Source organism: Esox lucius, chromosome 19, assembly GCF_011004845.1.
Source record: "Esox lucius isolate fEsoLuc1 chromosome 19, fEsoLuc1.pri, whole genome shotgun sequence".
Taxonomy (NCBI): domain Eukaryota; kingdom Metazoa; phylum Chordata; class Actinopteri; order Esociformes; family Esocidae; genus Esox; species Esox lucius.
In genome coordinates this window covers 38546484-38559641 of record NC_047587.1, presented here as the reverse complement: position 1 = coordinate 38559641, position 13158 = coordinate 38546484, and the positions used below count along the sequence as shown (strand labels likewise).

At 44.7% G+C, this 13158-nt stretch overlaps 2 protein-coding genes across 4 annotated transcripts in view; one reads left to right on the top strand and one right to left on the bottom strand.

Annotated features, from left to right (window-relative positions):
* The window catches only part of itga11b (integrin, alpha 11b), a 34520-nt gene extending 27547 nt beyond the window's left edge, over positions 1-6973 (top strand). For all 3 annotated transcript variants that reach the window (XM_010884268.3, XM_020040549.2, XM_020040550.2), the window contains 9 exons: positions 1307-1383; positions 2260-2343; positions 2424-2514; positions 2633-2746; positions 3726-3809; positions 4053-4163; positions 4347-4442; positions 5623-5736; positions 6167-6973. In XM_010884268.3, coding sequence (XP_010882570.1) covers positions 1307-1383; positions 2260-2343; positions 2424-2514; positions 2633-2746; positions 3726-3809; positions 4053-4163; positions 4347-4442; positions 5623-5736; positions 6167-6247 — 852 coding nt within the window. In that variant the 3' untranslated portion in view covers positions 6248-6973. The remainder of the gene's footprint in view (positions 1-1306; positions 1384-2259; positions 2344-2423; positions 2515-2632; positions 2747-3725; positions 3810-4052; positions 4164-4346; positions 4443-5622; positions 5737-6166) is intronic.
* A 761-nt stretch (positions 6974-7734) lies between these two features.
* On the bottom strand, positions 7735-12169 carry fem1b (fem-1 homolog b). The gene is made up of 2 exons (XM_010884267.4): positions 11334-12169; positions 7735-11208 (listed from the first exon to the last, which is right to left on the bottom strand). Exons 1-2 carry the CDS (start codon positions 11579-11581, stop codon positions 9573-9575), a joined length of 1884 nt encoding a protein of 627 aa, XP_010882569.1. The 5' UTR covers positions 11582-12169; the 3' UTR covers positions 7735-9572.
* Positions 12170-13158: the final 989 nt, after the last annotated feature.

Below are 13158 nucleotides of genomic sequence, written 5' to 3'. Positions count from 1 at the left end.
TTATTTCCCTCACTGCGTGGCCTTGCCAACTCAAGAAGTTACGCAAGGCTCTGTCACACTTACTGTTACCCTGCCAGCCGTTTAGCTAGCAGCATCTAAACGTGGTTTAGCCAACGCTGTTATTCAGCTGCATAGGGACAGATTTATCCTCTTGACAGGGGATTTAAACCAGGTACCTTGCAGTTACAGGCCTTATGCTCTAAACACTTGGCTAATTGGGAGCTACAGCAGTTGTGCCAGTTGTTAACATTGTTTGGTACAAGAGTAAAGACAGAACTTTAGCATATACATTGTACCAGGGAAGGGTAATAAACAAAAAACGGATGCAAAAACAATACAGTTAACAGGTAAAGTCCCCTGAACAAAAGGGTATAAAATTGCCAGTTTGAATTCTCTGCCCAACACTTAGTCATAGTGTTGCAGTGGTGATATAGTGTTCCATGGTGTTATTACAACTTCTTTTACCGGATTCATTCTGTGTTCTGGCTGTGAGCTGAAATGGCCATTGTACTGCAGGATGTTGCTTCCTAGAAATCCCTAACGCTCTATTCCGAATTCCTCAGAATTTCCTACTGTGCCGAGGCTCAATGGAATATGTTGCCATTCGTGACTGAGATTGGGAGATACAATGAATGAGTCATCAGCGATATGCAGGGAAAATAAACAGCTTGTAGAAGAATGAGGTTATTAGTGATGTTTCGGTCAAAGAACAAGTAATGGAAATACCATTTTCCATCACGATGCTTCAGGTGATAAACATGCTTTTTATGGTGATATTTTGTTAAAGCCCTTTTTTCTCCAAGGGACTCTACAGGAAAGCATCAGAGACGGTAGTGGCCCCGGTATAGTGCCTGAAGCACCTCTTTGGAGATCTGAAAGGAACTAATTGCCTTATTGTTGTGTAGGTTCCCGCTGGCTCTCCTTTGTATAGCCGTATCAGGTGGAATTTGACTGGAGGCCAAGACAAAAAACTGAGATGCAGCTTGTTGCTAGTAAGACCTTAATCTAACAGGCGTTCAATGGGATGCCTGAAACTAAATCTCCCACAATATGATGAGAATAACAAAACCATTAAATTCAGAAAATAGGAAGAGTTAAGATGAAATCTCGCTTTGTTAAGGTTCAAAGACAGAAACTGCGTGTCTGCTCTCTTCCGGGACAGCAGAGGGTGGAAAGCTTTTAACGTTTCTTAGTCTATATTTGCCTATATGTGTAACTCAGTTTGTCAAGCTCCCCATAGTAAAATGGGTGTATGGAGGGGTAATCACTCATTGTATACTATGTGTATTTTGTATGTTTGTCCCAGGTGTCTTTCCGGCTGGAGTTTGAATTGAGTCACTCTGTCTTCCTGGACCATGTGAGGGTTGTCCTGGACGCTGCCAGGTGTTATACCTACATAGTACATTAGTATATTCATAGACATACATACTGCTTATTTACATATACAAATATTTTTAAAATATTTTTAATGTAATATATACACCATCATTTAAAAATGTGTATTGAAATGTATGTACATCGGTAAGCGGTAAAGTGACAGAGGTTAAAAAAGTTGGGAAGTTAATGCTAAAAACTCCTACATGTGTTCAACTGTCTGTATAAGAGCAGTATAGGAACATACTTTATTACTACATCCTTTTAAGCTTTTGTTGCACACCTAAATGGTCAGGAGTTCATCCTACAGCAAGATAATGACCCAAAACATTCCTCCTGGCTATGTCAGAACTACCATAGAAGAATAGAACAAGACAGTAGGCTTCAAATTCTCTGGAATTAAACCCCATTGAGCTGGTTTGAGATGAAGGGTGAAAGCAAAGCAGCCTACAAGTGCACAATTTTTGGGAAGCTCAGCAACAGTGTTGGGAACTTTCCAAACAATATTTGACTTCCATAGTAGAAAGAATGCCATAAGTGCGTTTGGCTGTTATATCTGTAAAAGGTGGCTAACGTGTTAAAATTGTTGATTACATTTCATTTAACAAAACGATTCCATGATTTATTTTTTGTCTCCAATTGTTTGTTCTATGCTTTAATTTCAGAGCACAATAAGATATGAAACTGTGTGAATTTCTACAAGAACTGGAAACATTTTGGTTTTACCAGTAGTGTGTATCTGAATCACCTCCTCTTATAATAAGTGATATGTATAACATGGTTAGGGACAATTTCATTTAAGTCAAGTCCATTTGGACAATAAAGTGAAATAAATGGAGTTATTAAAAAAAAGTTAATTATTTCATGATGATTCATACTTTATAGCGACGGGGAGGAGAAGAACCCGGACGACAACAGAAACAACATCTTCCATCCACTGAAGTATGAGGTGGACCTCCTGTTCACAAGGTGGCTTTTGAAGACCTTCTGAGGTTAATTAAGTTATTATATAAAGATATTTTAAATCATCCACCACTTTTCTCTCCAAGGGACTCCAAGCCTCCACGTTTTGAGATCAACACAGACCCCTCCTGGAAGAAAGTTGACAGCAGTGGACAAACGTTTAACCTTACTTATCATGTGAGTTCCCCACACTCTGCCTTACAAAGGACACACCCACCAAGTGCCGGTTAAAGCTACTGTTTTGGCTGTGATTTACAATTCAGTGTTTTTACCTTTTTCTTGTATCAATGTACAGATCCAGAATCTGGGTTTCTTCCCAGTTTCAGACTTACAGTTAACTGTTGACGTGTTTGCCGTTACCATGGGTGGTAACCATCTACTCCAGATTACCAATATCGACATTGACCGGGTGAGGGGACGTTCATTTAAATATTTATTAGTATTGTCGCAGTGTGTCAACAGTTAGTATGCTCTCCACAAACCCAATGTCATCTGGTGAGTCGACAGACTTTTCACAGATGTTGACTATGATTTCCCTTTCTGAGATAGAGTTAACTTGAGTCCCTTTTTGACAAACTGTAAAACGTGTTTATTAAGGGATTTTTACCTCAGCAGTCTTTACAAGCACCTCAAACCACAAAGAGCATAAATCCTGCAATGCACAGGCAGAAGCTTAACGGATAGGAACAACTCCAAGGCAGGAACCTAGAGAGCAGTGCACATTTGCCATTTCTTCATTAGACACCGTTCCTCACAGCAGGAAACCCCGTCAGAAACAGGAAATGTGAATTATTAGATTAGAGTTAATGGATATTTTTGAGGGCCTGGACACATTTTTCATTTGTGAAAATAGTGTGTAGAGGGGATGTGAGTCCTCTTCTATCTGTATCTGCTGTAGGTCTGCCTGTGTCTGTACCTGCTGTAGGTCTGCCTGTGTCTGTACCTGCTGTAGGTCTGCCTGTGTCTGTACCTGCTGTAAGTCTGCCTGGGTCTGTACCTGCTGTAGGTCTGCACCTGCTGTAGGTCTGCCTGTGTCTGTACCTGCTGTAGGTCTGCCTGTGTCTGTGCCTGCTGTAGGTCTGCCTGTGTCTGTGCCTGCTGTAGGTCTGCACCTGCTGTAGGTCTGCCTGTGTCTGTACCTGCTGTAGGTCTGCCTGTGTCTGTACCTGCTGTAGGTCTGCCTGTGTCTGTACCTGCTGTAGGTCTGCCTGTGTCTGTGCCTGCTGTAGGTCTGCCTGTGTCTGTACCTGCTGTAGGTCTGCCTGTGTCTGTGCCTGCTGTAGGTCTGCCTGTGTCTGTACCTGCTGTAGGTCTGCCTGTGTCTGTACCTGCTGTAGGTCTGCCTGTGTCTGTGCCAAACTATGACAGATTAACGCTCTCCTCACCAGGCGGTCAGCTCTGACTGTGTCCTACCGAGCAGCACAACTCCGAACCACGTTTCTCCTGAAGATCTCTCACACATCCCACAACTGGTAAGTCTTCCTCATGTCTCGTCTGCTGTGGTAGTGTACACTCAAGTACCGCGGCAGATCGCCCTGGATATGAGCGTCTCCCAAATGACTGAAATGTCATTCATTCCAGAAACCGGTTAAAAATCCCATGAGTATGGTGTTATTTTAGTCAGTTTTGTGACTGGTTATAGTCCATCTGTGTATGCAGCATGTTGGCTGTCAGGACAATGTAATGTTGACCAGAACCTGTTTGGTGTTGTACAGAATCAGTCCAACAGCAGGCCACTGCCAGTCCACTGCAGTCTCGCCCTGCCTGCATACAAGCAAGTCCGAGTGACAGTCAGCGGGTTGTGGCACCTCCAAGCTCTCCTCGCCGTGAGTTTCACCTCACGTCTGCACTCCACTGGCATTCACAACAATACTCATCTTTCTCAATAAATAAATGGCTCCCTAGCCTTCCCAAAGTAAAGGACTGTCAGATCCAATCTTTAACTTGACTTTTGAGGTATTTGTTTATTGCAGTGGCAGTTCTTTCATTGTCAAACTCTTTCCTGCTAGGTGAGGTTTAAAACTCTGACATTGGTTACAGCAGCCTCTGTTGAGCTGAGTCCGTCCAGTCCCATGTTCCTTCATGAGGAGAAACCAACAAGACACGTAAGACTCCGACATTCCAACTAACACTTCATTAAAGCTTGTTGAAGTTGTCTGGTTTGAGTGCGATGTGAAGTCTACTTATAGTAGGTCAGGGTTCAATTCGATCTTGGATTATAGACATAGAGACTTTCAAGAGGCAATTGTTGATGTAACCAGCATAAACAGCATTTACTCTAACCAGTATGTCTGCAAATGAGGAAAATTGCCTTTAAAAGCTGCAGTAGCTCTAACTTGGGATCAGATTTATTCCTGGCTGTAGTCTCCAGGTTGTATGTGATGTTTGGCCCACAATTGTTTGGCTTGTCAGTGCAGTGAGGCCTTACAACCTAGAGGACCAGGAGACTGGAATGTTTGCGGTTCAGATATATGTGGTTATGGTGCCACCTTCTGACAAAAAGGGATTACTAATTACATTGCTGTTGTTTGCCTTTCATTGGCAAGGTAAAAAATGTAGGCCACATTGAACCACAGGTTTAAACTTATCACCGGTGTTGTGGTGAGTTTGTTTTATATTCTTATATACCAAACACAATACTTAGAATAATGCAGTGGTTCCCAACCTGGGGCCCGAGGACCCCTGGGGTTACCTGAACAATTCACAGGGGGTTCTTGAGAACTGTCATGACACCACATGCGTAGTAAAATTAACATGTGGGGGTACTCAACCGAGCAAAGTTTTGTTGGTGGTACAGTAACTGAAAAAGGTGGGGAACCACATTTATATCCAAAGCAATTTAAAGAAAAAGGTTCATTGTGAAGATTTATTGGTAGCATGTCATATTCAAAATAATCCCTCCTTCTGAACCTTCGCCATTCAGCCCACATATGTTGAGTTCCTCATGAATGCAGTCTTGGTGAACACAGTTGGTTCCGTTGAAAGGTGCACTGCCAAGCACAACGGGGTACCAAGTTCTTCCTAGGCCAAGAGCATTCCCTAAAGACGTTGTGAGTCCTAAGAGGGTCGGAAAGATAATGGACTGAGCAGAGGGGACGTTCAGTGAGATTAGTGAAAATGTGTGCTGGTATGACCTATACTCATGACATGTCCCTTTAAAATCCTCCTGTTTTTAGACCACCTTAGAATACAAAAGAATTTCAGACCACATTGACCTTTACACCTGCTCCGCAAAGTCAACCCAGCCCAGACCAGTCCCTGAGTCCGTTTTCATTTGCCCTCTAGATAATCCTGGAGATGAGAAAAGAGGAAGATTACAGGATTCCTGTCTGGATTATAGTGGGAAGCACGCTGGGCGGTCTGTTGCTGCTCGCCCTGCTCGTCTTGGCCCTGTGGAAGGTAGGGATGAATCAACACCACCCTGCACAAATCAGCAATCTCAAACTAGCTACCGTGGGTCATCATGAAATGGATGACCTGCTTCCTCCAGTTTCACGGCTGTTTGAAATCGCCTAGGCATTTGTAAAGGTACTTTTCTATGTCTAATGTATGGGGTCTGCCATCGGCCACCATGATGGTCCCAGACACCTAGTGAAGTGTTCTGATTTTACTCTTTAAAAAAAGACATTATGATCATTTCTCAGTATGGTTAAGAAATAACATTATTTTAAAATTCTGTCTATGGGATTATTTGGGTAACAATTGGATGTGTATGAAATATTTTTTACATTGTTTTAGCCGCCCTGACAAACATTGATCCGTGGTTCAAATCTAGTTGCCTGGGGTAGTGGCTCCCAATTTGGTTTCACTTTTTTCTCCGTCTTCCCAGTTGGGATTCTTCAACAGGCAAAAACAGCAGAAGGACGAGGGGGGGCAGGTAGCCAATGGGAAGATGGCAGAGGAGCGGTAACCGTGGCGACAGTGCAGACCCAAGTCAGCACCATCACTCAGGGACCCCACCCCCGCCCAGGCACCCCCAGACTGTCGTCCGCTTGACAAATGCCTGAACAGTACCTGTCTTGCACTGCTGAGCACTCTCACTCACTGGTTTGAGATCCACGCATCTCCCGCTGAAGAACCTGGATCAACTGACCCCCTCCGGGCCAGATTGAAAGAGGTCCTGGTTACCAGTTGACCCCTTAGAACCATTGTCTTTAACATCGCAAAGCCAAATGAATATCTGCCTAAACCAGACCAGTGACCACAGAAAGTGTGCGGTCTTCTGTGTGTTTGTGTGTAGATATGCCTATTAAGAAAACAGGCAACGTGTTGAGGACACAGAAAGACCTTTATTAGCTGAGGATGTCCTTATTTTGACCTTTGTTATTGCGCTCCTCAGATATTCGACAGCAACTCGCCACTCATTTATTTTGGGGGGAGAAAATGTTGCTCACAGATATTTTATATTTTATTAGCAAATGGCATGTTCTATAGCTGATGCACTTTGTTGTATAAAGAGAAACTTGAATTTTGTACATAACCAACTGCCTTCACAGCCTACTTAAGTTGTCGAAGACTATCACAAAACATGGCATTACTATAGAATTACATAGTAGTTACAATGTTGTCTGTATGTACACCAGTATGAGGCCGCTTGAAAATGTGGATAGCCACATGTGGACAATCTGAGCACAAGATCTCCAGGAAGATGCAATAATGGCCATGTAAAATAATAAATATATTAAAGCATGCCATGTGGTTTAAAGAATTTAAGCTCTCTGTCATCTACTGAAATGTGTTTATGTTGTGAGCTAACCCGGTCAATACCGTCACCCCTGAAAAAGACACAATGGTGCCTTCAACCAGCCAGGTATCGCTTGATTTCACGTCTAACTGAAAACCCATAAGGGCAGAGAAATACCAATACTGGAAACAGGACGAATTGGTCAGCTTTCACGTGCAATGACGTGCGTGCGTGTCTGTGTACCTCAGGGGAATCATCTGTTTTGGAGAAGATTTAAGCCCACCGCGGCACTGAATCAATTCCGAGGCCATCTGGTGCAGCTGCTATGTAGGTCACTGCATGCAACAGGGGGAACATTTTGGAACTACCCACTCGGGTCGCCGCCGCCGCCACATCACACTCCCTCTGGAGACTGTAGTGGACAAATGTTAACACCTTTGGTAGTGTGCTGGGAAGATGAGCCCAGTTTAAAGCAGTTCTGTTGTCATATTAATAAAGGGAGATATTACACCTCTGTAAAAAAAGCAGTTTGTATTAACTGAAAACATTAATTGCAAGTAGAAAAGGAAAGTGTCATATAAAAAAGTACAACAATGAAAACCATTCCAGTCCAACGTAATTCATGATATAAATAGCTTTGCTTGAACTTGGATGGCTCCATTTGATTACAAACATATAAAATCATCTTTACTGTAAAATGAGAATGAAAAATCTCAAGAGGTCATACATTTATTGGGAAACAGAGCTTTAAGAACACAGTCTTTGCAGCAAGTGTACAATGGCAACATCTTTAATGTCTTCAACACATGAATGTGCAAGTCCTTCCAACAGACAAATGTAAACTGATGAGGAAAGAAACAGTTAAACTGTCTTTGGGTTCAATTGCATCCACAAGTCCCCTACTCAGCCCAAATACAAAATATTAAAATAGAAATTCCTGTTATATACATTCTCCACTCATGAGACAAAAAAAATAAAAATAAGTAAAACATACTATCATACAGTTAACTTCAAATATGATCAAATCAATAGATAGTTTAAAGACTCAGCAATACCCTTCTAGTAGAAAGCAGACTGAATGATGACGCCACTATCACAGTATTACTTGGATGAAACGGGCAGATATCCCCTTTCGTCCTCAGCTTTAATCTCTGACCATCTGAAACCCGAACCAGCGACAGACATGATCATTGGTTATTACAGACAAATGGTTACGTGCATTATGGGCTGTAGACCTACACAACTCAACGGGACACTCTGGTCCTTCCCTCTTTCTCTCAGCATGCGTACACTCACACCCACACAAGACCAAGAGGATGGAAGACATGCTCAAAATGTCATTACCAGCAGCATCCATTTTAAAGCCCAACGTGGCGATGCTCAAGCAAAAGTCTCCACACACAGAGCTGCCGATAATACATCCTCACACTGAATCAATGCAAGTAAGGATGTCCAACCACCCAAATGTGTTGGCTGAAAGGAGATATCTAGGCCGGCTTATTCCAAAAGGCTAAATCAAAATACAACAGTGTTACAGCGAGTTACAGAGACATCATCAACCAGTCATCATTTGTGTAAAAGAAAGCTCATTTTACATCCGTTTCTGGAGATGTTGCTTTTTTCATTAAAAATATATCTTCAAATATTCCCTCTTAAATAAACATATAAGATTGGTAATTGTGTGTGTGTGTGTGTAGGGGGGGGGGGGGTTTCTCCGGTTGAGTATAAAGTGCGGTCCAGCAGTTGTCTTTCTAAGTTGTGTGTTTTACAGAAGAATCCCATTATTATGAATCAATTATCCATCTTCAGTTGGGAATTAAACATCGGAAAACAATCAGGCAATGCAACTAGAAATGACAATCACAAGGCCAAACAACATCAGAATACAGACATCAGTGGAGCCAACAAAAAGTCACAGGAAGTCAATCATGGTCTAACAAACTTTGACTGGCTGCTTTCCAAAGATGTGCTGTTCTAAGATACACTCTGTTACATAGATTTTAAATACTACCTTCTCCAGGGCCTTTATCTCACTGGTGCTCATTCACTCGGTAACGCACGCACGCACGCACGCACCCCCCATAATCAATGTAACGTAGCGTTAAAACAACACAGCACCTTAATAAGGCGGGGAGTCTGGGACACGTGGATCCATGCAGTACAAGCAGCCAGACACTCCTGTTGTGGCTGATGTGTGGATGCTCGGCTGTGCCAAGTATTCTCTTTGGAACACTCTGGTCAAGTGAAAGCGCCAAGCGGGCGGACAATTTACCCAGTCTGCCAGTGAACACCTGAAATGACAGCAGGTGATGTGCAAGGGGGAGTATACGGGACTGCTGCTGGCACTGGCAACTCATACTTACCATGGCAAAACAGGAACCGTTGTTAAGAGGAAAACAAAACAAGTGTTTGAGATATTCATAATCACCGTAATCATCCCCAGCCAGCACCGTTAGAATTTCTCAGAAAACAACTTTGAAAAGTAAACTGGAACAAGTGATTGTTTTTTTTTCTTTGAATTGTTTTAAAAAGCCTCCTCCAGTCAGGTGGATCAGTGGAACTCCACAAACTCTTCCAGGGTTTTGGGGATCTGGTTGCGGTAGGTGATTCGATGCCGGCGCACGGCTCGCGCCGCCAGGCACTTCAAGCTCATCTTCATCTGGGTCTTGAGCAGGATTTCCGACACGCCCGTTGTGGTCTTGTCCAGCGGCGTCTTCATCTGCTTGTTGGTCATGTCCGTGTGGGCGCCCGCCTCCACCAGGCTGATGATGATGGCGTGCAGCGTCAGGAAGTCGCTGATGGGCCGGTTGTACTGCACGATGACGTGCAGCGGGCTGTTGCCCTCGTTGTCCACCGCGTTGGCCTGCGCGCCACACTCCAGCAGCAGCTTGGCAACCTGCGCATTCGGGAAGCTGCACACATCGTTGGTGTGGAAGTCGTCCACTGGCGTGCTGGAGCTGGTGGCCAGGTGCAGCAGGGACGAGCCGTCCCGGGAGCGCGGGTCCAGCCGGATCAGGTTGTAGATCTGCTTGTTGACACGGGCACGCTCCTCGTCGCCGCAGGTCGTCTTGGTGCTGATGCACGCCAGGTAGAGGAACGTAAACACGTTGGACTCATAGTTGTCCAGGGCCGCCGGCAGCTCGGCCTCGGGCGCAGTCTCCACCCTGGCCATGCTCCGCTGGATCTCCAGCACGCTGCAGCGCAGCACCTGCTCCACCGGCTCGGCCCCCACCGGCTCCTTCAGGTGCACCATCTGGGAGAAGACCTGGGCGAAGCGCAGCAGGTCCTTGTGCGTGTTCCGGTTGCCCTTCTGGCGAAGGCGCAGTGCGTGCAGCCACAGCCGTATGCACCGGTCGAACTCCATGTTGTCTGCGTACACCGCGCCGCGGTAGATGATGGGGTGCGACACGTCGATGTTGTCTGAGCCCAGGATGCGCTCGCGAGCCATCAGGCCCTCCATGTGCAACGCGTCGCGGTCCCCCCGGATGGCCTCCAGCTCACGCGGGCTGCGGCACTCGCTCCGGCCGCCGTAGGCCTCAACGGGCGGCGTGTGCTCCTTGGTGATGACGGCGCCGGGGTCTCGGTAGCGCTCCAGCATGGCCAGGTACAGGTAGTGGTAAGTCTTGAGGATGTCGTAGTTCTCCCGGTCGTTGGCGAACGACGCGCCCAGCAGCTCCAGGGCCTCGATGCGGCTGCGCGGGTCACAGTCGGCGTGCAACAGCAGCAGCTCCACCACATCGGCCTTGCAGCTCTCTGCCGCCACCTTGAGGGGTGTCATACCGTGGCCGTTGACCACCATGGCCGCCTGGCAGCGCACCAGCTCCTTGACAATGTCCAGGTGGCCAGCCTCAGCGGCAAAGTGCAGGGCGGTGGCCCCGCAGTGGGCCTTGGCGTTCGGATCGGCGCCGCGCTCCAGCAGGAAGCCCACCACGTCGGTGTGGCCCTTGTAGGCGGCAATCATCAGGCATGTGTTGTCGTACTTGTTGGCGATACCGATGTTGGCCTGGTGCTCCACCAGGTACTTCACGATGTCCAGGCGCCCGTCGAAGCAAGCCGCCCTCAGGGGTGTGGAGTTAGTGACAGTGGTGTGGTTGACGTTGGCCTTGTGACACACTAGCTGGCGGACAACCTCAAAGTGCCCAGCACCAGCTGCACACCACAATGCGGTGGCCCCGTCGATGACATACCTGTAGAAGAGATGGGTGGAATTTACTGACAAATTAATTCTTATTAAAAACAATGGCAGCAGGGGAAAAAGGAGCAAACGTACGAAACCAAATGGTGAGCAATAACTTAATTAATGAATACAAACCCGTCAAATCTGACTGTACCAGTCTGTTCAGTATCCACCCTGTAGTGATCCAGCAGCAACCTCACAACTTTGTCATGTCCGTTTCGAGCTGCGATTATGAGCGGGGTTGACCTTTGACCGGCGAGGTGGGTCACGTAACTAAGTAAATATCGTGTCTCGGCCTCGGAGTGATTGAGAAGCAGGGCAGCTAGCGTAAGGACTCGACCCTCAGCGGCCGCTTTGTAGACGTACCCGGCAAGCGACTCCATCCAAGCCCAGCAGGTCGCCGGCACCTCCGCCTTCTTCGCAAGTCCTGCCCACTAGATGCACTCCAACGCAGTCCGCCTCCCATTAAAATAGCGAAACAAGCTTCAGCGTTCACATGAAACACTCAACTAAGCGTGGTTGATAATTCGTTCGACAAAAACCCATTATATCAATGCGCCAAAACAAGCCAAATAAATATTAGTTTGTTTTGTTCATCTTGGGTAACTTTTAGATTCAAAAATCTACTTCACTGTCCCTCTTTTCCGGTGGGACCGAGCAAGGTAGAGCTGCGAGCTAGCTAACGTTAATGCATCAGTTTAGGCTGATAGCTAGAACAGAGTTACGCTATTTAGCTTAGCCAGCTAACATGCTAACGTTCAAGTATTAGAATTTGAATATCACCAACTTCATGCTGTTGATTCTAACTTGTCTTTAATTATTTTTTTCAGCAATTTAAAGTAAGCGAGGTCAACAACCAAAGTTATCGTATAAATGCCACAAATGTAAATGATTTGAAATCAGAGCACAGCTACCTTTAACCTTTGCCAACCAAAATACTTGCGAAGTGACTGTTCCCTCTCAAATGTATCCGACCAGAAACGATAAACTACTATGTTAAACAATCCGGGTTTGCTCTTAAGGCGTTTATTGCTTTTCTTGCAAGCAGGCTGCAAATATGGTGCACATTTAAGCGTATTTGATTGGGTTTTAGATTATCATACATATAATTATGTTTTAAATATAATTTTAAATAACAGGTCAGTGATGAGGACAGCATTTATTGTGTTTTGGGTTTTACAGGTGTGTTTGAGTTTAGTAAACTCAGTCTATACATGCTAATGGTCTTATCCTTTGTTCGAAGAAAACACGGGGTGAAGTCAGATTTATATAAAAGATTCAGACTTTTATCGTCAATACCTCGTCAATGAAACATGTCAGAATAAAAAAAAAAAAAGGTTTTCCAATCTCCTCACGATAGCGAACAGGAAACTAAATGTTTTCATAACGGTGACATATTGACGTTTTAGAGAAGAAAAAATGGTAAAACCCAGCTTTACTTCGCTGTCAACTGTTTTAAGGGACCGTATTAAATGTGCAACTTTATTTGTTGCCTGTCGATGAAAAACGGCAATAGCTCTGATCCATTACAACTTTCATCTATATAAACAATTATACACACTATATGGCCAAAAATATATTGACATCCCTGCTAATATTTGAATTCAGGAGTTTCATCCACATCAATTGCTCATAGGCAGGGGTGTAGCACAGAATTCTGGGCCCTGTACATTTATTCAAGATTCAAAAATGTTCAAGGGCGCCTCAACACAAGCTCTTCCTTTCCAGTAATGTTGTCTTCTTTCTAGATTGATTTAAAAGGCTTGTTATATTTCTTTGTTTTATATTTATATTTGTTTGAATCTCATTTTTATTTAAATTGCTTTTTGTTGAAAGTCGGTTTCCTCATCACAAATACAATGCAGCACCCAAAAGGGATCTTTTCAATAAATATTGGAGGGTGAAAACTATCTGCTCTGAGAAATTACTTCTCTGAATATAGACATGTGCAAAATACAGT